General features: G+C 40.6%; 2 protein-coding genes across 3 annotated transcripts in view; one reads left to right on the top strand and one right to left on the bottom strand.

Annotated features, from left to right (window-relative positions):
* The window catches only part of rnf10 (ring finger protein 10), a 41,254-nt gene extending 30,266 nt beyond the window's left edge, over positions 1–10,988 (top strand). For both annotated transcript variants that reach the window (XM_072247567.1, XM_072247565.1), the window contains exons 11-17: positions 1,182–1,299; positions 1,388–1,489; positions 1,562–1,729; positions 4,409–4,509; positions 9,033–9,090; positions 9,202–9,354; positions 10,125–10,988. In XM_072247567.1, coding sequence (XP_072103668.1) covers positions 1,182–1,299; positions 1,388–1,489; positions 1,562–1,729; positions 4,409–4,509; positions 9,033–9,090; positions 9,202–9,354; positions 10,125–10,198 — 774 coding nt within the window. In that variant the 3' untranslated portion in view covers positions 10,199–10,988. The remainder of the gene's footprint in view (positions 1–1,181; positions 1,300–1,387; positions 1,490–1,561; positions 1,730–4,408; positions 4,510–9,032; positions 9,091–9,201; positions 9,355–10,124) is intronic.
* A 1,799-nt stretch (positions 10,989–12,787) lies between these two features.
* Positions 12,788–24,349, bottom strand: pop5 (POP5 homolog, ribonuclease P/MRP subunit). The gene is made up of 5 exons (XM_072247568.1): positions 24,248–24,349; positions 20,923–21,065; positions 17,165–17,314; positions 16,153–16,236; positions 12,788–14,698 (listed from the first exon to the last, which is right to left on the bottom strand). The coding sequence occupies exons 1-5, from the start codon at positions 24,265–24,267 to the stop codon at positions 14,589–14,591; spliced, it is 507 nt and encodes a 168-aa protein (XP_072103669.1). The 5' UTR covers positions 24,268–24,349; the 3' UTR covers positions 12,788–14,588.
* Between the last annotated feature and the right edge of the window lie 2,998 nt (positions 24,350–27,347).

Below are 27,347 nucleotides of genomic sequence, written 5' to 3' on the forward strand. Positions count from 1 at the left end.
AGCATTGTAACTGTTCTTTTATTTAATAAATAAATAAATAAATAACTTACTATTTTGGTAATTTGTCTTGCCTAAAAAAATCATGCAGATCACAAGCAATTCATTTTTTGGTTACAAGTAAATTTGTTGAAGTAAATTAACCATTTCATTAAAATAAACTTCTCCATTGTGCAAGTTTCCATTGGATATTAGATGAAATTAAATCGGGTTGCATGCTCTCAATTTGCCAGTTATTCATCCAGATGTTAGAATTGAACTTGTGGAGAGATGAACAAATGTTTTATCAAGTATGGTTGCTGTAATCCAATTTAATGTTAATTAATGTTGACTAAGCTTGGGCAAAATGCATACTTGGTGAGGCAGTTTTGACAAACTAGTTTCTCCTATACCTTGTACAGTACTGTGCAAAAGTTTTAGACACACATAGGTAGGGTGCTTAATACTTTGTGCATTCGTGTATTTGTCAACGTGGAGCAGCGAGTGAGTTTGTAAATCTGGTGGGAGCAAAGGATGTTGGGAATGGTGAGGATGGAGCGCCGCGGGAGGGATTTGGGACGGGTGGCGGAGGAGTGCCGGGCAGAGGTAGCATAGTTGCAGACACACCCAGCCCTGAGGCACCAGGCAAGGTCATTTAATTCCAAACAGTTGGTTTATTGATCATTACAGAATGTCTCTCTGGTGCTTCCCATTCCTTCCCCTTTTCCCAACTATAATTCCCCTCTCCCTGCCCCCTTCTCACAATAGAGACTTGTATCAGGCTCGGGTTCATCATCACTCACATATATCATGAAATGTGTTGTAGAGTGTAATACATAAAATTACTGCTGTACTGTGCAAAGGCCGTAGACTCCCTCGTTAATTATTGGTGCCCAAGACTTGTACTGTACACTTTCTTAAGGTTACTCCAAAGCAGTCATGAGTTGGGATCATCCCCATCCATGTGTGAGACTGAAATTAGCTTTCACCGTTCCCAAATGGTACGGCTAGACCATAGAAATGAAATGGCTTGCTTAGACTTGCACTAATTTATAAAAGGTAAGGATTGAACTCTTCTATGTCGAACATTTGTCTGTTGTTTGGAGAGTGGAAGGCTTACTTGATTATTTTTTTTTAAGTAAGAGGCTACCTTAAATAATTTGAAATTGCACATTTGATGTATCAACATGGATTGTTTTCCATAGGATGTACGACACAGACACCGCTATTTATGTCACTTGCCGCTGACCTGTGAGTTTGGCATTTGTGAACTGGCTTTGAAACCTCCCTTGATTTCTAAAGAAACATTGGATGCTTTTTCAGGTTTGTTTCTGCAGTTTGCATCAGTGACTTGAATTGTGTGTCTTACATTTAGTGCCTTGATAATTTTAACTTTATCATTCTTTGACAGTTGACTTGGACAGAAGGAGATGTCTTCGCCTGAAAAAAGCTCGGGATGAACGTCGAAGGGAACGTAGGATTGAAATGGAAGAAAATGAAAAGCAAGGCAAATGTGAGTGTTAACTTGTCTTGAATTCCAATATAATTGAAAGTGAGTGACATCTGCAACTTAATCTTTATTTAGATCCAGAAATACATATTGGACTGGAAAACTACCAGCAATTCCCAGCTTTTGGTTCTACGGAGAGTGCACAATTTATCCCTTCCTTTACTTGCCCTGACGATGATCCTCTGCCTTCAGTCAGTCTTTCAGCCAGCACAACCCTAAGCAGCAGTCCAAATTCTTTGCCAGGTATGAAAATCTATATTGAAAAAAAATTCTTTATAAACTTTCACTTGTTTAAAATGTATCATCTCAAACTGCACTACATGAGTGATGTTAGATGATAAAAATGGTCCCTATAAAGGTTGCTGCTGGATTATGAACAGGTTCTTTTTTACAACTGTTCAAAAGTTGATTTTTGTCAATGAGGCATAAGATATACAAATTTCAATCACTCGTGTGCGTTGACACTACTATGTTTCACAGTTGCCTGATTTAGTTAGTTTTACCTGAAAGTCTCTTCCAGGAGAACCAGAACTCCTGTGAATTCAGATATGCACCAATATTCTATTGGCTTGCAAATCAAGTAGCCTTTTTGTTACCCCTCTACACCATAGTCTGGTAAATGTTATGTTGAATTTGATAGCCATAATGAGAGTAATTGAATCACATGGAGATGCTTGCATGTAATTATGGTTTAAACTTTTGAGGAAGATCTCAAAAGCTTTTGAATCTGAAATTTAAAAGTTTCAACACCAAGTCTGGATTCTTTAAGCAATACACTTCATTGTTTTTGTACTTGGAGTTATCTTTAATGTTCTGGTAACAAGCATTGAGTAGTTAATGTTTTGTTACTCTCTCTAATGGTCACTGTAGGTTCTGAAACTTTACTAATATTGGGGTATTCTTCCAAATTTGATATTGTCCTTAACTGAGTTTTTGTCTCTCTTAGTCCTTATCAGAGCTGGGAATGGGCTAGAGAAAGGGTTGAAATGTCTAATGTCAGACAGAATAAATTTAAAATGAGAGGGGGTGATTTCAAAGATAAAGGGCAAATTTTTTTTTTACAGTGAGGTGCGTGCTTGAAATGTGCTGCCTGAGGCAGAAACATTGGGGACTTTTAAGAAACACAAAATGCTGGAGGAACTCAGCAGGCTGGGCAGCATCAATAGAAAGAGTACAGTTGACATTTTGGGCTGAGACCATTCAGCAGGACTGGAGGGAAAAAGGTGTGGAGTAGAGTTAAAGTGGGGGGGGGGAGGAGAGAGAGACAGAAAAACACAAGGTGATAGGTGAAACTGGGAGGGAGAGTGATGAAGTAAAGAGCTGGGAAATTGGTGAAAGAGATACAGGGCTAGAAAAGGGGGAATCTATCAGGAAAGGACAGAAGGCCATGGAAGAGAAGGAGGAGGGAGGCAATGGGCAGGCAAGGCAGGGAGATGAGATGAGAGGGGGAAAAGGGGATGGGGAATGATGAAGGATAGGGACTTGTTTAAATTGCACATGGATGTGAAGGAAATAGACATTGTGTAGGCAGAAGAGATAGTTTAGTTTAATTGGTTCAGCACGACACTGTAGACTGGAGGGCCTGGGCCTGTCCCTGTACTGGTCTATGTTCTTTCAGCCTTGGGGCTCAGTTTAGTGAAAGATACTTTGATATAATGATTCTGTTTCTTGTATAAAATGGAACTGACGCACTTCCCATGATGTGTGCTGATTACTTAATGTGAGTAACTAGTAATAATATTGGCACATAAATGTCTGCAACGTCCAAGGGAAGCTTTCAGGCAAGGTTTGAAATTGATATAGAAAACGAAGTGTGGTTGTGTAGGGGAGTTTGAATATCCAGGAAGAAGTGTAAGTTGGGGTGGTTCTGGCATGGTGCTAGGTTCCTTATGTGCACGCATGCATGCATGCATACATACATACATACCTATGTGGAGACTATATTAAAGCAATTTACACAGGGTACCAGCATTTTCACTAGTTTAATGGAGGTGTGAACTGTCAGAAGGTGTCAGTGGATCAGCTATATGTATTTAAAAGAAAAGTGGCAAATAAGATTTGATTTTAGTGTGAAGAATATGAGTAATTTTTGCTAACAAGTGAAGGGTGTGTGCAGTAAGTCATAGGGTACAACAGTTGATATCCACAGTTTCCTGAAGGTAACAGGACAGATGGATAGGGCGATTAAGAGGCCTTGCTTACCTTACTCCTTTACTTGTGCGAAAAATGATGCAGGAGTACCTTACCTAGTTTTGAAGACATGAGGTACTGGAATCTATAACAAAACAATGCTGCAAGATCTCTTGGGTTGGGCAGCGTTTGTGGAGACAACGTAGGTAGATGTTCCACGACGAGGCCTGGAATCAGTAATGAGAGAATACGAAAGGTTGCCAGTACATAGGGAAGGTGAAGGATGGGTGGAATGTAGTGGGAGTGGAGAGTGACTTAATGCTGGTAGATAATAGGTGAAGCCAGATGGGGAGCAGATGTTGGGCACATGGAACCAACAGGGGAGAGTCTGGGGTGGGACAGAGGCTGATGGGTGGGATCAGAGATAAAGATAAATGCATCTGTCCCATTCCATCACCAGTTACATCTTCCTCCTCTCTACCCCACTGCCCCTCCCTGGAACCACAGGGACAACTTTCCTGCCTCACTTCCATTCAGGGACCTAACCAGCTCTTTCAGGTGAGGCAGACATTCAGTTGTGCATCTTCCAAGCTGGTCTACTGAATTTGAAGTTCACAATGTGGCCTCTAGATGACCATCTCACAGAGCACCTACAGTGTATTCTTTCCACAACAGCCATTGCGAACGTCTTGTTGGAGATAATCTGAAAGGGCCTGTTTTGCTGCTGTTTTTGTTACAGAGCCTAATATTCTAGTTAATGTTTTAATATTTGAGTTCTATTTTTCCCTGTAGAATCAACATTGAACCCATCAGCTCCTGTGTTTAGTCCAGGGAGTCCTTCTCTGTGTGTTGGTAGCATGGAGGAGGATGTACACTTCCCTTCATTTGCTCAGGTAACAAGAATTAATTCAATTTTTAATTTTAAGTATTTAGGACAAGCAGGTTTAACAACTAGGGAGAAGTACTGAATTTATGATAATGTTTACCTTTTTTACAATATATAAAAATAATAATCTGCAAGGACTGTTCATCCCTTCCTAGAACATGTATTTCTCAAATTCTTAGAGGAAAAATAGAATGTTATAGATAATTGAATTGTTTCAAACTGCTACCCTCTTAATTCTTTCATTCATTTATTCAGCCTTTATAGGGCTTATAAAATAGTGCATCCAGTGAAAATAAGGTTATAAGCATAAATTGTTTTTTAATGGAGTTAATGACAGCTATATTTATAATTAGTAAAATTTATGTAAATAGTGGAAAGCCAGTAAGCAACTGTGGATATGTTCTAAAGGCCATCTCACTGTCTCTGGAGAAAAGAGATATGTACATTTTCAGTTGACTCTTAAAACTGAAACTAGCATCAGTACAGAACAGAGAAGTATTTTGTGACTGGTCTGATGCCAACACTTGGCTGGCTACAGTAAAGGTGGTTTCAGCAGTCTCACCTCAAATTAAACTTGCTGTCCACACTGCTGCGAGTGGGAGATTGGTTTAATGGCAATAGCCTCTGTAGCTAATTTTGAAATACATTATTCATGACAAATTGACTTGCCAGCTGGGGAGAATTACTGAATTGCATAATTACTCGAGTCACTGCATCTTTAGGAAAATTGCCTTGCTTTTACTGGAAGAAGTTGCTGTGAATCTACAATTTATTCAGTAAGTTCCTGTACATGGTTCTAACTCCATAATCAAGTTCGCAGACGACACCACAGTGGTTGGCCTGATCAGAGGGGATGACAAGACGGCCTACAGGGACGAGGTCCAGCACCTGGCCGCGTGGTGTGCTGACAACGTGGCCTTTAACACCCAGAAGACCAAGGAGATCATTGTGGACTTTTACCACTGTACCATTGAGAGCATACTCACCAACTGCATCTCAATGTGGTATGTCAATTGTCCCATATAGGACTGCAAAGCACTCCAGCGTGTGGTGAAAACTGCCCAGCAGATTATCGGCACCCAATTGCTCACCATTGAGACCATCTGCCCTAAACGCTGCCTGGGCGGGGTGAAAAGCATTATCAGGGATGCATCTCACCCTAACCGTGAACTTTTTACTCTCCTCCCATCCAGTAGGCGCTACAGGAGCCTCCGCTCCCGCACCAGCAGGCACAGGAAGAGCTCCTTCCCTGAGGCTGTGACCCTGCTGAACCTCACATCTCAGCACTAAGCAGTATTGCACCCATATTGTTCTGTCTCAGTACTTTTATATTTGTGTGCGGTAGCACTTTTTATTCAGTGATATTGTAAATAACACTATTCTTTGCATTTCTGGTCAGGTGCTAACTGCATTTCATTGGCTTTGTATCTGTACTCGGCACAATGACAATTAAATTGAATCTAATCTAATATTGATGAGGCATAGCAAACTATTACCCCTATTGGCTGACAAATATCTGCAATGATTTGTCATAATGTGATTGTTAATTCAGTGTCTGAACTGTTTTGTATTTGTGATTTTCACAGTAAGACGGCACAGAAATAGAACCTTCAGCCCAGTTAGTTAGTCCCATTTGTCTACATTTGGCCATGTCCCACTCCTTCCCTATTCATGAACCTGACCAAGTACCTCTAACTGTTATTTACCTCAGCAACTTCTCCTCGTAACTCATTCCATATACTGACCACTCTCTGGTAAAAAGGTTTCCCCTCAAACTCCTATTAAATCTTCTCTATAACTCCCATCCACTCGTTTTTGATTCTCCAACCTGGGAAAAAGACTGAGGCACAAAGATAGGGTCATACACTGCTGTAAGATTACCCCTTATTCTCTTGTGCAACAGTGTAAAAAGCAGTTGCAAACTGTTCGATCTTTGTATAACTCAGTCCTTTGAGTCCCAGCAACATCCTCAAATCTTATCTCTTCCCACTCCAGCTTAATGGCATCTTTCCTTTAGCAGGATGACCAAACCTGATGGCAGTATTCCAAATGCAGTCTCACCAACGTCTCATATTTAACATCCCAATTCTTGTACTCAATGTCCTGGCTGAAGGCTAGTGTGCCGAAAGCCACCTTTAACGGCCTGTCAACCTGTGACTCGCCCTGATGTACCATGCATGGTTACCACTTCCCAGGGCACCGTGGTTTGCTATGAAAGTGCTACCTTCATTTGTCTTCCCACCTGCAACCTCTTGCATCTATTAAAATTAAAACTGTTTTTCATTCCTTAGCTCATTTACCCAGCTAATTAACATTCCTCATTAAATCCTGATAAGTGTCTTTACTGTCAATGAACCTACCAATTTTAGTGTCATCTGCAAACTTACCATCCTGCCTTGTACATTGCTACCAAATCTTTAAAATATAGATGACAAATGGTGGGACACCATTGTCACAGGCCTCCAGGCTGTAAACCAGCTTTCACCAGCAACTTCTGCTTCTAATTATCAACCAATTTTGTATCCAATGAGCTAGCTTTCTGTGGATTCCATTTGGTAGAAATAGTGATTTCAGTTTCTGTGTGGAACCTTAGCAAAGGCTTAACCTTAGTTAAATCCATGTAGATTGTGCCTACTGTCCTTCCCTCATCAGCAACTACCCTCGTTACTTTAAAAAAAAATTAAATTTGAGACATTATCTCCTATGCAAAAAGCCACACTGACTATCCCTAATCAACTCATGTCCTTCCAAGTGCTCATATACCTTATCAGTTGGAACCCCCTCTAAAACTTACCACTGTTAGGATTGCTAGTTATAGTTCCCAGGTTTTTCTTTGCGGCCCTTAAAGGCATAACATTAGCCACGTTCCTGCCTTCTGACCCTTCAGCTGTCGCTAATGATATACCTGATCAGGCCATGGAGATTTTATCTACCTTCGTGCAGCTTAAGACATCATACATATTTTAGTACATTACCATATTTTAATAAACCTTTGTTACCCTCTGTTACCTTCAGCTTTCAGATGTGAGGTTCTTGTGGATAGATTCAGTAAAATAAATCTATTTTAGCTCTTCCTTTTCACCCACTCTCTCTCCTCCCTGCCCCCCCCACCACATGTACCTATGTTTTCTCTTTAAGTTGCTTTTGGTCATGAACCCAACCTCCATAGTCCTGTGACCAATTCCTCCACCCAACACCCTTTGTTAGCTGTCTTGAAATTTCCTCTGCAATCTCTTTTCCCCTTTAGAAATTGCCACTGTTAACCACATTTTACTAAAACTGTTTCATTCATGCTTTCCTCAAATACAAGTGCATTGTTGGGTCTAAGATATTCTGGTAGTCTCTGTCATGATCCTTGCCAATTTCTTATCCTTTGATCTCTGCAAACCCCATCCATATCTTTGTTACTTCAGAGTTGTCTTTTCCTGGTTAATCTTTCATTGACCTAAAGCTAATTTAATTTAATTCAAGTGTGTGCAGCGCACATTTTGTATAGTTTAACTAACTTCCTGACTGTTGGCTCCCACTGGATAATTTCTGAATTTTGGTATTCTGCTTCCATGGCCTGGCCCCTCTCTCTGTGTAACTTCTTTCAGCTTGTCTGTGTACTCCATTTCTGCTCTTTTGCTTGTGCCAAGTTTTCTTTCTTCTGCTTATGAAGATCCTTCTTTCAGCATCATTGGCCTAAGGTTTGGAATTTCCTCAAGCCCCTTCAGCGCGTTCAGACGATTTTTAAATCTAACCCCTGGGAAACTGTTATTTTATTACTTGTATAGCACAATGTTAAATCATGTTCAGTTTTTGCACCTATGAAGAACTTGGAACATTTTAATAGGTGCTATATAATTGCAAGTTATTAACCTCTTCCTTTTGCCTCCATTATTCATCGTGGTGATATTTCTTTGCAGCTAGAGTAGTTCTAGTTTTCTGGCCCTTTTATTTGACTATTGACAGAGGATCCTTTAAAATACATGGAGTATGCTTTCTTATGTTATTTGGTATCTGCTGTTGGGTTTGTCCATCACCCACCCTTTGCTGAATCACAATGCTCTCTCTTCATAAAGTCTTTGGCACAGAATACTACTCTCCCAGATTTCATTTCCTTCATTAGTCGCCTTCGTGACTTAGACTTAGGGAATTCTGCCATTTTAGCAGTTCAGCTCTGCTTTGGTTGTTTGTTACCAAATTTTTATGCCCTTATCATCGCCAGACTTCTTGCTCTACTAGCCTGCTACCCATTTCCATGTAAACTTTGGCCAAACTGCATTTGGCTTGTGATGTTCCAATCCTTTCTAAAGTCCTTCATGTCTTCACTTGTACCTTACTCTTAAAATTTCCCTTGACCTGCTGTATATTTGCTCTTTAGAAATTTCCATTTGCAGCTATAAGATTTTTTTCTCTAAAACTGTATTTTCCCATTGTCTCTTCCACGTGCTCTGGATTAGCATCTCTACTGTTGACTTGCTTTGATTTTGTTGACTTCGATATATTAAAGATCTTAAATGCTAGTTGTTGTATTTCTTATTGTAGATGCTGAAGGATGGGAAGGCAAAAGCTGAAGTGTGGCCCAAAGTAACTCCAAGAAAAGGTTTCTTTTTAACATTTAACAAGATTTTCCAATTAATTTGTGGTTATTATTTTCTGCTTCATCTTAGTGTGGATGTTAACAGTGAATGTGGATTTTTCTTTTGTCTGACAGCAGAAACAAGTTTGATGCCCCCAGCAGATAGTGATGGAGAAAGTGATATCTCTGACCGTGTACCTGTACCCAGTTTTCAGAATACTTTCAGCCAGGCCATGGAGGCAGCCTTCCTCAAGCTTGATAAAGTTCCAGTTCTAGAGGCTTGTGCAGGTAGGGGAGTAGATTGCAAAACCATCATTTGAAAGGAAAGAAAAATGGAAGTCTGACGCTAAACATAATATTGAGTCTAATTTGATTGTTACACATGCTATTTAATGCTAACGTTAAGATTGTGCTAAAGCTTTCGGTGGAATAGTTTTTCCCCTAGTTGTGTTCTGTGCATTTGATTCAAGCGGGTTTTCTATGCCTTAAGCTGCCACAAGTGTTGCATTATGTCAAACACAGTCATTCTTATTGGTGGAGAGGTTTGCAGAACAAGGCAACATCAAATGTTAGTGACAACACAAAGATCAATGATGTGAAAGAATTTTACTACACAACCACGAGGTTAAGGTGTAGAACACCCTGCCATGGTGGTAAATTGAGTTGTAAAATTCAAGTAGCAATAGGATGAATAGTTGAAAAGAGTTGGCAGAGTTGCAGAGGAGGGACGGGAGTAAGACCAGTTACGTTGGTCTAGGAACTGATTTTGATCTTGGACATGGCACTGTTAATGACCTCCTTTCCTGCTGTAACTCTTCTGTGATCGTGTAGTTTCACAGGATTCTGACCTCTGTGTACTTCGTCAATTTTTTTTGGTGAGGTACTGAAACAACTTGTAATTTCTGTTTCTAATATTCAACATCCTGAATAGCACTTTTTTGAGTGTTTCATCTACAAATCTAGTATTTTGCAAAATGCAGTAGAAACAGTGGTGCCACTGATTCAATGAAAATTTTAATTTTTATTTTTTTCTAAATTTGTGCTCTCTATTTTTGCAGATGAGAAGAATGGGAAGAAGAAGAAAAAAAAGCAGAAGCTTCTTTTCAGCACTTCAGTAGTTCATACAAAGTAATGTAGACACCTGCCCCATTTTACCCATCCCAGCGCCACAGACAGCCACTATCTATATTTACATCAGCCACTGCCTGGGTGAGAGTTTTTGTTTTTAATTTGCTGCTGTAGTTTCAGACACCCAATCTTGCTTGTTTTTTTTGGTTGTACTTCAAATCTGTAACAGATTAGTGAAAGCATTGTGAGTGGTTTGTAAAATGAAAAATTATCCCCTGTTTATAATATACACAAATTTATTACAGTTGTGGAATGAATGCCATTGCCAATTCATACAGTCAAATTGTCTGGGGAAAGTTTTGTAAACTTAAGAAAATTAAAACCCAACTTTAATCTTCTATAATGTGTGAAGTTTCACTAGAGAATGAAACTATTTCATGGCATTGTCACCCTTTCCAAGAAGTAGCCATTCTATAAATATTTGGCATGTGCTCTTTTAACATTTTACAAAATTAGTCAATGGTGTTGAAGCCCCTTTTGCCCATAAGCGACAGTACTGCAGTTTTATAAAGTATTCCTCCATTCTTTTCAAAGCACACCTACTCATTAGTATTCAGGTATTGAATTAGGAGTAATGAATTTCTCATCCCACCTTATTCTATTGCGGTGGTAAAATGGAAAGGCTGGAATCTCCCTTTTGCTTTTGAAGATTTTAATTTGAAAAGCGGTGTATTGTTTTAAGAAAGTGGATGCAAGGCGTCTAATGAAGTGGTGTGGTTGGATTTGTTACTACTTTCACTTTCCTTTAATGCAACAGCAAAGTAACTGAAACAATAAAAAAATATTGTTCACAACGTTGTTGATTTGTCTTAAACTATAAAAGGGAAACTTTAGTTAAATGGCTGTACGTGGTGCTCCTGCAAGGAGATGGGATTAAAATTTACTACCACCAATTGTCAGAAAGTTTCTCCCCAGCATGATTGGGTAATGGAATTCTAATGTACTGTGCAATAGAAATGAAAATTACTTGGATTTAGTGCTATTCTTCAACACCTGAGCAGTAAGACAAACAACATCACTGGTAAATTAAGGCCAAATGTTTGCTTTGACTTTGTAAACTAGATGTGCTTCTACCATAGTGGATCATTGGTAAGCTATGCAAAATTGCAACAGTAGGTCAATCTTAGACTTGTTTAATACATCAACAAAATTTCTCTACACTTCATCTTATCCATGAACAACCAACTCAGGTTTAGTGAAAATTATCCCATGAATTAAGAACTTCCAGGTTTAAAGATACAGTGTTACTACCAAAGATGAATATAGTAAAAACTGCGATCTTAATTGTTTGGAAATCCTGTTAGCACCTGCCTGTGAGCCATTGGGGCTGATTCCATGCTTCCTTTTCACAGGAAAATTGAACCACGTTTGTTGGTGTGCTAGTAGAAGTGATGTCAAATAATTCAGAAAATCTGCCAAGCAGCAACAAAGCCCTGAGAGTGCCAGATTATTGGGAGTGTGTTTTTAAAAACAAAACGGTTGCAGCTGATATCTAAGTCCAAGTCCAGTTGTCTGAATATTGTGTACAGTGAGCTTATACAATGCAAATAGAAAAAATGGATTGAAAAATACCCTAAAGAGTGGCTCAGTGGTACCGCTCAGTAAAGCTGCTGCCTCACAGTTACGGTGATCTGGGTTTAATCCTGACTTGTGTAGAGTTTGTACTGGATGTGGCCATGTGGGTTTATTCCCAGTACCCTCCCACCATGTGAGACATGCATGTAGATGATTTAACTGGGCACTATAAATTGCTTCTAATGTTTAGTTGAGTATTAGAATGTGGTTGATGGGGTGGGTGGCATTGATGGCATTGCCATTATATAGGTTACAGGGGAAAATTGGTGGAGAATAGTGGTACTCTGAACTGGCAGAGACTCAATGGGGCATTCTAAAGGCAGTACTGCATTTTGGTGTCATTGGATCTGCTTCTTGGCACTGGGCATGAAGAGATTTATTTTCCCACCCCTCCCCCATTTACAGCACAGTGCAGAAGTGTATGCAAACAGAAATTTGCACATTACTGTTCAGTAAACACAAGCATTACATTTTAGAACACAGAATATTACAGCACAGTAAAGGCCCTTCAGTGCCCGATGTTGTGCTGATCTTTTGACCTACCTTAAGATCAATCTGACCTCTCTTACATAGCCCTCTATTTTTCTGTCATCCATCAGCTCATCTAAGAGCTTCTTAAATGCCCCTGATGTATCTGTCTTTACCACCATCCCTGCCAGGATGCTCCACACACCTCCCTAGGGGGGTTGGAATATTACCTCTGATACCCTCTAAACTTTCCAACAATCACTTTAAAATTATGCTCCCTTGTATTAGCTATTTCTGCCTGTTATTATTTTGTACGAACACTCATTTATGTAGCATCCACCAAATTAATTATTTTTGATGCAATTTTTGCTGATGCCTTCAATTCACTAATCATAACTGTACAGCTTTAGAATGTGGGAGGAAACCACAGCACCCGGAGGAGACCCATGCAGTCATAGGGTGAACATACAAACTCCTTAGACTAGCAGGTATTTAACAGATCTTACTGCCGGCACTGTAAAGCAATTGTGCTAACTGCCACCCCACCCCGCCCCGCCCTGCAGTATATATGGACATTGAGGTTGTTCTAGCACTTTTGACACTGGTGAAATAGTTAGGCAAAGATACCAGAGGAGGTGAGAAGACCTTAAAGGGGTAATGTCATTATATAAACAATCTTTCCTACAGCATATGGATGCCAATTCCCTGTTCACAAATAAAATTACATTAGAGGAAAATACATAAGTAGACTGTTATTCCACAGCTGATACTGGGAGGAGTACATGAGAAGTAAAAGGAAAAGTTTGGCTGCAGCAAGTGCATTAAGTAGAAAACAATGGCATTTAGGCTAAAGAGTTGTGGAGAAGCTGTAGCTCTAAAATGATGTCAAGCTGAAGGTGATGCAATTAGAGAAGGAAGCTTGTTACCCTGAAAGGGTTTTTAAGGTGATAAACAGGAGCATAATTCCATTCCTGGTCTGAGGTCGAAAGATTAAAGAAAATGGGGATGGTGGCTTAATGATTAAAGTTTCTGAACTAAATTCAAAGATAAGAGTTGAAATCTTATCTTGGCAGCTGGGGAATTAAATATTTAGTCTAAGTGATAATAATATTATGGGCCTGTTATAAAACCCATCTAGTTCACTTTAAGGAAAGAAAACTTAAAATCTTTAGTTGAACTATGTCTACAGTTCAATAGCAACACAGTTGATTCTTAACCAACTGATTAAATTGCTCAATCATCCTTCTAGTTCAATCAAGCTGCTACAGGAGACTTGAAGAACTTGATTAAGGAACAAAAAGCAGATGCAGTCTGATGCAGCAAAACTTGTAATCCTGCCCATTTTGTCCACTCATTATTTTATACAGCTGGCACTTCTGTTAAAGGAGCAGTCCCACAGTGGAGTTGTGCAACAGGCTAAGCTGTACTAATTTCATACCTTTCAGTACCATCCCAAGACTCTACCACAATTCCTAATAAGAATCACCAGATACTACATGTTGTTCTGCAACACTGGGGGGAAAATAAGATTCACTACTGTACAGGAAGAAAATGACTCAGAACTAAAACACAGATTAAGGGTGGTTAAGTAAGGGGTTGAAGAGACAAAGGAAAGTAGTATATCACCAAGACTTTAATTGCACAATAATTTAAATCCCACTAGTTAACACTAGTTACTAGTAACTAAGGGATTAGCAAGTTCAGGAAAAGCCAGTATACTCTAGGTGCATTCCATTAGCAGCAATATCAATTTTAAGAATCAATGATGGTAAACACATTCTCTGCTCCACAGAATCCCACAACGTGGGTTTCTTGCTATAACCCCAGCAAATAATTAACTTTGACATACCACGGTAAAACTTTCCATTTCTGTTTTGTCATCATCAGGAAGTTCAAGCCAATGATCTGCATTCATTCCATCAGCAACAGTTGACCACAACTAGGTTTTCATGTTCCTGAGTGGAGGTGGGCTAAGTAATGTGTGACAACAGTAAGGCAATGCATTAGCCATAGCAACCAAAGGCTAATATAAAAATTTGAATACTTTTATGTCACCTTGCATCACCCATTAAATGCTAGTAACTGCTGAACTGGCTTGAGAATTTTGAATTTGCCCTTTTTAAACATCAGCCAGTACAATTTTAAGTGGTTAGATGTACTTTGACAATGCATGGTAGTAAAGTTGGTTAGCTGTCTTTCAGTCTGTTCACAAAGTATCCGTGTACTAGCTGTACAGATGTAATCTTCATGGGTTTGGTTTGCAAGATGCTAAAAACCTTGATACTGCCAGACATCTGTAGGGAAGCGGTCCACAATGCAGGTCTTCACTATTATTCAGATTTGTAAATAACTTAATCAGTATCTGTTTCTTCCACTTCCTCACCTACATCGTATGACTGATCTTCATCCGATACTTTTAGTGAACAATGCAGAAGAGATCTTCGAACAGATTCTCTCTCCTCTAAAATGAAGAAAAATAATTAGTGCCTGTCTGAAAGGCCCAAAAATACATTAGCTTAAACCTTTGTATCATCATCCATTTGTTCCAGAAGTATGATAAAATCTTACAGCCTAGTCTTGTATGTTTCCACCTAAAGATATTCCTGTACTGGAGTACAGGTTTCCCTAACATGCCCAGGGCAGTACAATTGAGTCTAGAAGCACAAAAACTGAATCCAGGTAGTGCTCTGCTGGGGGAGAAGCTGACAGCGATGCAGGTGGATGCTCTCCTGGTGTCATGGATTATTGATTACCTGACTGGCAGACCACAGTACGTGTGCTTGCAACACTGGGGCTCCACAGGGGACTGTCTTGTCTCCCTTTCTCTTCACCATTTACACCTCAGACTTCAACTACTGCACAGAGTCTTGTCATCTTCAGAAGTTTTCTGATGACTCTGCCATAGAGAATGCATCAGCAAGGGAGATGAGGCTGAGTACAGGGCTACGGTAGGAAACTTTGTCACATGGTGTGAGCAGAATTATCTGCAGCTTAATGTGAAAAAGACTAAGGAGCTGGTGGTAGACCTAAGGAGAGCTAAGGTACCGGTGACCCCTGTTTCCATCCAGGGGGTCAGTGTGGACATGGTGAAGGATTACAAATACCTGGGGATACGAATTGACAATAAACTGGACTGGTCAAAGAACACTGAGGCTGTCTACAAGAAGGGACAGAGCCGTCTCTATTTCCTGAGGAGACTGAGATCCTTTAACATCTGCCGGGCGATGCTGAGGATGTTCTACGAGTCTGTGGTGGCCAGTGCGATCATGTTTGCTGTTGTGTGCTGGGGCAGCAGGCTGAGGGTAGCAGACATCAACAGAATAAACAAACTCATTTGTAAGGCTAGTGATGTTGTGGGGATGGAACTGGACTCTCTGACGGTGGTGTCTGAAAAGAGGATGCTGTCCAAGTTGCATGCCATCTTGGACAATGTCTCCCATAATGTACTGGTTGGGCACAGGAGTACGTTCAGCCAGAGACTCATTCCACCTAGATGCAACACGGAGCGTCATAGGATTCCTGCCTGTGGCCATCAAACTTTACAACTTCTCCCTTGGAGGGTCAGACACCCTGAGCCAATAGGCTGGTCCTGGACTTATTTCCTGGCATAATTTACATATTACTATTTAACTATTTATGGTTTTATTATTATTTAATTATTTATGGTGCAACTATAACGAAAACCAATTTCCCCCAGGATCAATAAAGTATGACCATGACTATGATTTTGATCTGTTTAATTAGAGGAAAGTCTAACCTTACCCTCAATGCTTCAGGAACCCTGACCAATTTCTTAACACTGATGCTCATATTCAAATTATTGGAGATTTGCTTTCTCTTTGTGCTGGTCTAGTATAACTGATGCTAGAATATAACCTACAAAGAACATTCCAGACATCTCAAATTTTTACTTACTTTTGGTTTTACAGTCTCTGAGGAGCAGCAGCAACTGCCTGCGATTATACTGGATCAGGAACTTCTGGCAGCTTCGAATTGTACCTTGAATTAAAAAAAAAATCATTGTTATTACTGTTGTGTAAAAGTTAATGTGTGAAACTCAAGGGTGGAATTGATTACATACATATATACAAGTACATTTGTCTTTGATTAATTGTTGAAAGTTCAATGTTTGATAAACTTTCTCGGTTGGTTAGGGCACAATATTGTATTCAATGCAGGGAATCTATAAATGATTATAATCTCAAGGGGTTGAAGCTGGGTTCTAAATATGCCTGCTTTATATTCAGATAGCATGAAAGTGATGGGGGCTTAAATTTCCATGATGCAGCCAGAAACACCCACAATTATGGAGCACAAGAGTTATGGATCCCTTAAATATCTTAAAATCAAATATATACAACTATAATTACAACAATAACCCCGTCAGAACTCAGACCAGCAACAACTAAAAATGGGAATTAAATAAATAAATAGACCATCTATTGTAAGTATTGGTGGAAGGATAAATATTAGCCAGAATCCGAACTCTTAGTCTCCCTTTTAAGAAAAAAACCATGAAAACACAATTTCATTTTCTACCCAAAGGGAGATATAACCTTGTTTTAACTCTGCATTCTTCTTTCCCCTCACCTCCCTTCAAAGTTCAAACAGTCTAGTTCTTCCTGAGTGATGGGGCCTATTCAGATCACGAGTTTGAACTGACAACTTTCTCATGCAGGGAGGTAGGTGTAACCAAGACTAAAGTGGAGTCGAAAAGACTGTTTTCTTCATTTTTCCCCAAAACAAATTGCATGTTAGGATACACAAACACCTGGTCACAAAAGGCTGTTGAAACTAACTAACAATTGAGAGTAAATCGGGATCAGAGTCAAGATTAGAGTAGGTAAACAAGTTGGAGAAGTTGGCAACGTGTATACCTCCACAGGCTTCAATGACAAAATCGACATCAGAATTTACAACGTTTTACCTGCCACGTGTAACGTGTTAAAAAAACAATGGAACTTTTGGTTCTTGTTCTCCAGAAAGGTGATAAACATCAGCGCTGTCGACAGCATTCTGTAGAAGTCTTTTTGACACCTTAGTAAGACTATCCCTGTGTAGGCATTTAGGTATGTGACTGGGAGAAGTGAAACAAAAAAATTAAATTGTCAAAGTACAGCAATGATGTAAGTTTATCTTTTAGGTATTTTCTCCCTCCAAGGTTCAAGGAAGAACAATTAGAAGGAATAATCTGCAAAATATGTACAACTAATTACACATTAAATTTGCATGTGAAAATCTAGCTGGAACATTGTTCTCAAAAAGGCTGAAAAACAAATCTATAATGTTGTGATTTTTAATTGGTAAATAGTATTAGAGCTCATGGAGGAAGCTATTTAGCCCAGATGGCACTCTGGAAAAAGCTTTTTATTTGTCCCACAGCCTTGCCCTGTGTTTATAGCCTTGCAATTTTTATTCTACTTTCAAAATATATAGAATTCCCATTTTGAAAATTGCTTTACATTGAAAAATGCATTTGAGATTACAATAATTTGCTGCGATAAAATGTTATCACCTCCTTTAAGTGTCCTTCAATTACAGCCTTCTGACTGGTGGAAACTTACTCATCATTGATTTTTGTCTTAATACTTCAAAATTTACAGCCTCCCAATTAATCTTCGGCTCAACCTTTGCTCCAAGAAAACAATTACCCCTAGAAAAACAAAATGTCCAACTGGACACATTAAGAATAAGTTTGCAAAAGTATGAGGATGGAACTTGGCCAAACGACAACCTGAAACTAACGGCAATGACATAATAGCCAAGAATGAGCTCCACTCCCGTTTCACCAGCCTGCATTTGACAAGAGTTAAGTACAAAACTGAATAACTGTAAACACATTCATCAATCTGTTAACTCTTTGATTAACTCCTTGCTTTTTAACACAGAACATAGAATAGTACAGCACAGTACAGGCCCTTCAGCCCACAATGTTGTGCTGACCCTTAAGCCCTGCCTCCCATATAACCCCCCCCCCACCTTAAATTCCTCCATATACCTGTCTAGTAGTCTCTTAAACTTCACTAGTGAATCTCCTCCACCACTGACTCAGGCAGTGCATTCCACGCACCAACCACTCTCTGAGTAAAAAAACCTTCCTCTAATATCCCCCTTGAACTTCCCACCCCTTACCTTAAAGCCATGTCCTCTTGTATTGAGCAGTGGTGCCCTGGGGAAGAGGCGCTGGCTATCCACTCTATCTATTCTTCTTATTATCTTGTACACCTCTATCATGTCTCCCCTTAACCTCCTCCTCTCTAAAGAGTAAAGCCCTAGCTCCCTTAATCTCTGATCATAATGCATACTGGTAAATTTCCACTGTACCCTTTCCAATGCTTCCACATCCTTCCTATAGTGAGGCGACCAGAACTGGACACAGTACTCCAAGTGTGGCCTAACCAGAGTTTTATAGAGCCGCATCATTACCTCACAACTCCCTGATGAAGGGTCTCGACCCAAAATGTCAACTGTACCTCTTCCTAGAGATGCTGCCTGGCCTGCTGCGTTCACCAGCCATTTTTATGTGTGTTGCTGCCTGTAGCCTATTTTATCATGTGCCTCCAAGTACCCCGAGACCTCGTCCTTAATAATTGACTCCAGCATCTTCCCAACCACTGAGGTCATACTAGCTGGCCCATAGTTTCCTTGCTTCTGCATCTCTTCCTCTTGAAGAGTGGAATAAATTTTGCAGTTTTTCAGTCTTCCAGAACCATTCCAGAATCTAGTGATTCTTGAAAGATCATTACTAATGCCTCCACAATCTCCTCAGCCACCTCTTTCAGAACCCTGGGGTGTACACCAACTGGTCCAGATGATTTAACTACCTTCAGACCTTTCAGTTTCCCCAAGAATCTTTTCTCTAGTAATGGTAACTTCACACACTTCATGAACCCTGACGCCTGGAACTTCACCATACTGCTAGTGTCTTCTAATAAAGAAGATTGATGCAGAATACTTATTTAGTTCATGTGCCATTTTCTCGTCCCCCATTACTACCTCTCCAACATCATTTTCCAGCAGTTCGATATCCACTCTCTCTTCTCTTTTGCACTTTATGTATCTGAAGAAACTTTTGGTATCCTTTTTCATGTTATTGGCTAGCTTACTTTCATAGTCTATCGTAATAACTTTTTTAGTTGCCTCTGTTGATTTTTAAAAGCTTCCTAATCCTCCAACTTCCCACTAATTTTTGCTCAATTATATGCCCTCTTTTTGGCTTTTATGTTGGCTTTGACTTCAATCGTTAGCCACTGTTGTGCCACCTTTCCTTTAGAATATTTCCTCCTCTTTGAGATGTATATATCCTGTGCCTTCTGAATTGTTTCCAGAAATTCCAGCCATTGCTGCTCTGCCGTCATCCCTGCCAGAGTTCTTTTCCAATCAGTTCTGGCCAACTCCTCTCTCGTGCCTCTGTAATTCTCTATACTCCACTGTAATACTGATACATCAGACTTTAGATTCTCCTCATATTTCAGGGTGAATTCGATCATATTATGATCACTTACCCCTAAGGGTTCTTTTACGTTAAGCTCTCTCATCAATTCTGATTCATTGCACAACACTCAGAATAGCTGATCCCCTAGTGGGCTTAACCATGAGCTGCTCTAAAAAGCCATCTTGTAGGCATTCTAGAAATTCTCCCTCCCGGAATCCAGCACCAACTGATTTTCCCAACCTATCCACATAATGAAATCCCCCATGACCATTGTAACATTGCCCTTTTGGCATGCATTTTCCATCTCCCGTTGTAATTTGTAGACCACATCCTTACTACTGTTTGGGGGTCTGTATACAAGGGTCTTTTCACCCTTGCAGTTCTTTAGTTCTATCCACAATGACTCAACACCTTCCAAACCTGTCACCTCTTTCTAATGATTTGATTTCACTTTTTAACCAACAGTGCAACGCCACCCCCTCAGCCTTCCTGCCTGTCCTTTCGATCCTTGGACACTAAGCTCCCAGCTATAATCCTCCCAGCCTTGGACATTAAGCTCCCAGCTAAAATCTTCTTTCAGCCATAATTCAGCAATGCCTACAACAACATACATGCCAATCTGCAACTGTGCTGCATATTTTTTCTACCTTATTCTGTATACTGCGTACATTCAAATATAACACATTCAGTCCCATACAGTATTCACCCTTTTCGATTTTGTCTGGGTTTTAAGTTGCAACACATCCTGTTGACTGCAATTTTGCCCTATCAATAGCCTCTCCTCACTACACATTGCCTGTTTGTAATCCAGCTACCTCATCTTCAGTACTATCATCTGCCTTTCCTACGATACTTCTTGCATTGAAATACAGTATACACAGCTCAGGACACTAGTCGCATTGAAATCTATAGTGAAACCCAATACCTTTGATCTGTAATATCCTTATCTTGGAGTGATCAGGACTGAGAACTGGCTAAATTTTTCTCTTTTCCCCAAGAGCAGAGGCAAACTGCAATGGTACTGCTGTAAAACCAGTTAAGGGAAAGTATCCCAGTATTCCACACAGGATCAAAACACAAGCCAAATACTGCATCAGGAATAAAAACAGCAAGGCTAAGCCATGATTATGGTGACAAAATCATTTGTGAGCAGAGAGAGATACGACTTGTTCAGTAAATTTAACATTAACAAATTAGACCAACGGATTGCATTTAACTGCTTTAATTAATGTGGACCTTTTGTTACCAACCTTCCAGACGTAAGCTACAACAGCCAATGCCAAAGTCACCATGTATTTGATTGATTGTGTTTCTTACATTTCGAATGATGCTTCGGATATCTAATTGCTGGCGATAGTGTGGTTTCTCAAACACTATCTCACACAGAAGGTACCTGAATGAGAAATGCAACAGAATTGATTAGTATTTTCTCTGTACCATAATGAGAAAACTTTCCATGGCAGGTAAACCAGTTCAAACTGTGCCTTCACCTCACCACTGCTACTGAAAGGTCATGTTCATATAGGGTTGGCACTATAGCGTTGTGGTTAATGCAATGCCAATCTGTAAGATGGGGAGTTCGATTCCCGCTGCTGCCCAAAAGGAGTTTATATGTTCTCCCAGTGACCTTGCGGGCTTTGGCTGGGTGCCCCGGTTTCCTCCCACATCTCAACGATGTACGGGTTAGAATGAGTGAATTGAAGGCACGCCATGTTGGTGATGAAAATGTGATGATTCTTGGTAGCTGCCCCCAGCACAATCCTCACTGATTTGATTTGACGTAAAAGAAGCAATTCACACTATGTTTTGATGTAGATGTGACAAATTAAGCTAATCATTAGTTATCTAACAATTCTTGACTGTCCAACTACAAATATTTTGAGATGTTGAACCCATGTAATCATAATTACTTACAATAATTTGTTAATCAAGAACAAGTCTTATCCCCTGAATTGTAAGTAAGCAAGATGTTAAAAATTGCTTAACATTTTCATTGAAATGAACACTCTGACTTGAAAAACATATACCAGACTTTCCAGAAAATAACCGTTTCATCCAGGTGCTCAAATATGTCTGATGGCTTGGGGCAGATTTAACCTGCTGCAGCAGGTCATTAAAATGTAGGCTACAGTGCTGTGTTACAACTTAGGCCTGGAACTTGTAGGTGGTCGGAGAAATCCTTTAATGGAATGCCCAACTATTAAGAAGAAATACGTGACTGATTTATGAAAGATAAGGAAGACAATCAAAGAGATGCAAGTGACTGCAGATACTGAAATTTGGAGTAACATACAAAGTGCTGGAAAAACTCAGCAGGTCAGGCAGCATTTACAGAGGGAAATGAACAAAGTTCAAAGTAAATTTAATGCACAACTCTCTGACTGTGGTATGACAGCCATTGTTCATTTGCACAGAGGAAGGCATCCAGCAGAGCAGCAAAGACAATAGCTTTATCTAAACACAGGAGATTTTGCAGATGCTGAAACTATTTAAATTTATCTAAAGGTTTAAGAGGCAATTACTACCAGCTCAGCAATCTGTTCAAGAAAACTTTACAACACTGTGGACAGAGTAGCAAATTAATTTTGTTATTTCAAAATGACCAGAAGCAAGTTTCAAATTTCCCAATTTTGAGGATGATTTTCAATTCCAGCTCAATTTTGGAATAACTTGAATTTCTCTTCAAATTTTAAACCTCTGATTATACATTATTTTGAGGGCATTCACATTGCACGATGAGAAACTTTTTCCCCTTAGAGAATCTGTCCACAACCAGAAGCCAGAGGCACGTTTAACATCAGCAAAATGAGATTTGAAGAATATTTTGACCCATGGCCCGAAACACTATCCTCTTGCCCCAACAGATACTGCCTTAGCCGCTGTGTTCCTTCAGCAGTTTCATTCCTCCCCCCACCCCCCATAACTCCTGTATCTGTAGACTTCTGCATTTTTGTTTTAATCCAGAGGGCTGTTACAACCTGGAGTTCACTGACTGAGGAGGCACTGGAAATCATCTGGGACAAGTGGGAAAAAGAGTCATCAATGTGGTTGTGGGAATCATGAGTAGTAACTTAATCATGAATACTGGTGACCAGCCTAGCCTCTGAAATTGAGATAGAGGCTTCACTGAAGGGATAGACCATGTGGAGGCAAAAGTAGGGTGGAATTGATCAAGAAATTTTCTAATTTGGGGCAAAAACAGGAATAGGCATCTATACAATGTATTAGAAAGAAAGATTAAAATGTGGAATGTGAATGCTCCTTTTAGGAAGTAAACAACATCAAAGAGAAAATTTTTAATTAAAGGACAAGTATATACTAGATGGAGAGGAACCATTTAAAACTCAATGCAGGAGGATGTCATCCTCATGGGGTGGGATTTCACACAAGGTGAAAACGGAAACAGTGATGGGTGTTGGAAATGCAACACACACAAAAGGAGCATGCTGGAAACAGTCAGGTCAGATAGCATCCACGGAAATTCAGATTAACGTAGTCATATACACCCAGGGTGCAATGAAATTCCTTATTTGCATGAAACTTCCAGATTAGGGGTTTGCAACCCTTTTTTTTTTAAATACCAGTGACCCCTGCCATAATTGAGGGATCCATAGATCCCAGGTGGGGAACCTCCATCATAGAATAAATAGTATACACTGCAATAATAAATACAATAGTGACAAGCAGTGCAAAATGAAATAGTACAAAAAAAGAGATAATGCAAAAGGTAGAATTAAGATCCAAGAACATGGCAGCACTCCTGGGCAGGGGATGTGAAAGAGGTGATTGCTTCGGAAGTCTAATAACCACGGGGAAGGAGCTGTTCTTGAGTCTGGTTCTCTGAGCTCCTGTATTCTTCTCCCAGATTTCAGATTTCCAACATCTGCAGGTTTTGTTTATGACTTTTTCTAAAATTTTGGGCAGAGACGTGGAAATAATTAAAGGGACTAAATGAAAACTACGTATTTACCATACTGCAGGACAACTAAAATATCCAGGACTTTACAGTGATGGTGACAGCGAAGGTTCATGATTGCTGAGACACCAGGAACAGAGTTATGGGGAGAGAGTGAGCAGCCTGGGACTTTACTGGTGAGCAGAACGAGTATGGGGTGACATGACAGAGATGTGTAACATCATTAGGGAGATAGACAGGGTGAAACCAGAGTCTTTTTCACCCCATGTTGGGGAAGTCAAGACAGAAACTTTAGGTTTAAGGTGATAGATTTATTAGGAACCTGAGGGGCATTTTTTTCACCCTCGGACTGGTCTCTGGTCAGTGTTTGGAACCGGCTGCCAGAGGGAATGGTTGATGTAGGTACATTAATTAAATAAAAAGATTAGAGCCAAACACGGGCACATGGAACTAGTTCAGGTGGGAATCTTAGTCGGCATGGATGGGACGGGCCGAAGGGCCTGTTTCTCTGCCGTGTAACTATGACCCGCAACTCCAAGTTCACTGGAAGTTTCCGTCCGTTTTGGGAGAATTTAACCCGGGGCGGAAGGAGGAGTTAATTTAACGGTAATGAAGACATTCCGCCCGTCTCCAAGCTGAGGCACCCGACCCTTCCTTACCTGGACTTGAAGCGCACCATCACTGCCCGTGCACAGGAAACGAGGGCGGCCTCGCCGAGTGACAACGCAGCGGACGAATCACGACCGCGAAGGTGATGGGCGCTCCGATATCTGCGCCAATGGGTATAATGTACAGGCGGGGTTTGTGACGTCTTTCCGGGTGTGATGGGGCATTGAGTTCAGTGCCCTTGTGGTGTGGATTAGGTTAAACTGGGACGCTGTGTATTAAACAAAACATTGAAAATGATAGGGAAACACCGGACAGGACTGTGTGAGGAATGTCAGGAAGAGGAGTCAGTACAACATGTAGTTCTCAGTTGCAGGAAGTATGGGATACAGGGAGAGATGATGAGAATTAATCTAAGGGAATTGGGGGTGCAGGAATTCACATTAAAAGGGTTGCTGGGCACGGGTGAGAGAGCACAAGTCCGGAGCAGAAGGTGGTGGTAATGCACCATTAAGCTGGGTGCCAACTGCCGTAAAACAAGATGAGTGAGTGAGTGAGAGTGAGTGACTGAGTGACTGAGTGACTGAGTGACTGAGTGACTGAGTGACTGAGAGAGTGAGAGAGTGAGAGAGTGAGAGAGTGAGAGAGTGAGAGAGTGAGAGAGTGAGAGAGTGAGAGAGTGAGAGAGAGAGAGAGAGAGAGAGAGAGAGAGAGAGAGAGAGAGAGTGAGAGTGAGAGTGAGAGAGAGCACTGTGGTGAGTGCCTTGTTACTGTTGGGTGGGCATAAGTTCAGTCAAAGGTTACTTAGAAATGTTCAGACATGGGAACAGCGTTCTCCTAGTGTGGCTAATTGTTTTTTTTTTAAAACCACGCCGGTGTATTCCTGGCCATGCACAGGAGTGGGAGTTCTCCAAAGTCAATTCCAGAGGCACAAGAAGAGATTGCAGAGGCTGGAGATGTTGAGCAAACACACACACAGTACTGGAGGAACTGATGAAGGGTCTCAGCTGAAATGTCGACTGTCATTTCCTTCCATAGATGCTGCCTGACCTGCTGAGTTCCTCCAGCATTTTGTGTGTGGCAGCCAATTCTAAGTGTGAGGTTTCCTCAGGCAAGGGCATCTAGGATGAACAGAGAAGACATTGTGATTAAATGTTTTTGCATTTCTGGGAGAAGGCTATGGAAGCTCAGTCACTGAGTAGATGCAAGGAAAAGTCAAAAGATTCTAGGATATCTCCATGATAAGGCATCGTTAGTCTTGCAAGAGCATGGATCTACGCCTGGAAAATCTTCCCCTGGAGAGTGTGCAGGCCTGGGCAAGGTTGTATGGAAGACTGGCAGTTGCCCATGCTGCAAGCATCCCCTCTCCACGACACCAATGTTGTCCAAGGGAAGGGCACTAGGACCCATACAGCTTGGCACCGGTGTCGTCACAGAGCAATGTGTGATTAAGTGCCTTGCTCATGTTCCCTTGGCTGGGGCTCGAACTCACGACCTTCAGGTTGCTAGTCCAATGCCTTAACCACTTGGCCACGTGCCCACAAAGGACTATAGGTTCAGGAAGTGACTATAAGTGTAGGGCATCAAAGTTCAGTTCCGGTGCAGTCTGTAAGGAGTTGTACGTTCTCCCCGTGACTCTGCTGGTTTCCTCTGGGTGCTCTGGTTTCTTTCTATGGCCCAAAGATAGATAGTAGGTTAATTGGTCATTGTAAATTGGCCTATGGTTAGGCTAGGGTTACATTGGTTGGGTGGTTAGGCAGCACAGCACAGCGGGCTGGAGGGGTCTATTCCACAATCTCTGTCTACATAAAAATAAGTAAAAGTGATGATGCATTAAAAGATCAGCCAATGTATTGAAAGGCAGAGGATGTGGAGGGGCAAATGGCCAACCCCTCTTTTTCATAAATAGCAGATTACTTTCAAGTTCATTTGAGTTTCTAGCTGATGATCCAGTTAAGGCAGAATAATCTTTACAACAGTATGTTAAACTGTGTAAAATTACAGTTCTACCAAAAGATGCCATCAAAACGAACCATTTTGTTTTCTTTGAAAGAGAAGAGGATCTGCCATAATCCGAATCAGGTTTATTATCATTGGTATGTGACTTTCTTGCAGATACTGTATGCTTGCCTGGTGAATTTTATACCTGATGAAAACTCTACAATGGGAAAGTAGGCTGCTATTGAAAATGCCATCGCAATAGCTGAAGGCTTTTGCCAATGATGATTGTAGATCAGGGGTTCCCAATCTGGGGTCCACAGACCCCCCTGGTTAAAGGTGAGGATCCCTGCTCTAGATGTTAATATTTCTTGTGTTACAGTGTATCTAGGGAGGCAGAGGGATTAGTGCCAATTCAGCCTTTGTTTGTCACAGACTGTGAATTTTGTAAAGGTATTTACCTTCCATTTTTTAAAAGAGGCTGCGCAGAATTCTGGTCACTAGCACTTGAACTAACACCCTCTTCTAACAGCAACCAACTGAGCAAGAGTCAGTGTTGTTGCTGAGGAGTTTGGTACTCAAATCCCTACCTTCTTTCTCAACACAGCAATTAACTTTCAAATGAAATAATATGCTTTATGGTTGTTTTAATATTTATATGAAATGAATATGAATACAAGTCCCTAGACAACCCAGGATTAATCGAAGCTCTGAGGAATTCAGATGAGCAATTAGGCCAAGCATGCATTTGGAGAGCTATCCCACAGGCTAATCAAAGCAGTAGCTTATTACGTTTTCATAGAATTAAACTTTTCAGTCAATATCTCAGCCTATTCCATCCCATTTCCTGCGTACACCCTGTCCCATTTCAGGACAGGATTGACACTTGTGATATGCGATGATACCCATCAAGATAAATGTCCTGGGAGTCCTGAATAATGATTCTGGACTATTATGAAGTCTGATCACAACAGGGAAGGAAACCTCCCACGGATCACAGGCTACTATTTTTATCCAACTGACGAATTAGTGCTCCCACACATTGAACAAAGAAGCAGCAAGGACATGATGTCGTGCACCAAACAGAGGGAATGTCACAGAATGTTTACGGCAGGAAGGAAGGCACTTGGCCAGTCAACTCTGGAAAAAGCAATCCAGCTAATGCTACTCTCCCATTCTGTTCCTTTGGCCCGACATCTCTTCCCTTTCAGTGTC

This window comes from Mobula birostris, chromosome 31 (assembly GCF_030028105.1).
Source record: "Mobula birostris isolate sMobBir1 chromosome 31, sMobBir1.hap1, whole genome shotgun sequence".
NCBI classification, from domain to species: domain Eukaryota; kingdom Metazoa; phylum Chordata; class Chondrichthyes; order Myliobatiformes; family Myliobatidae; genus Mobula; species Mobula birostris.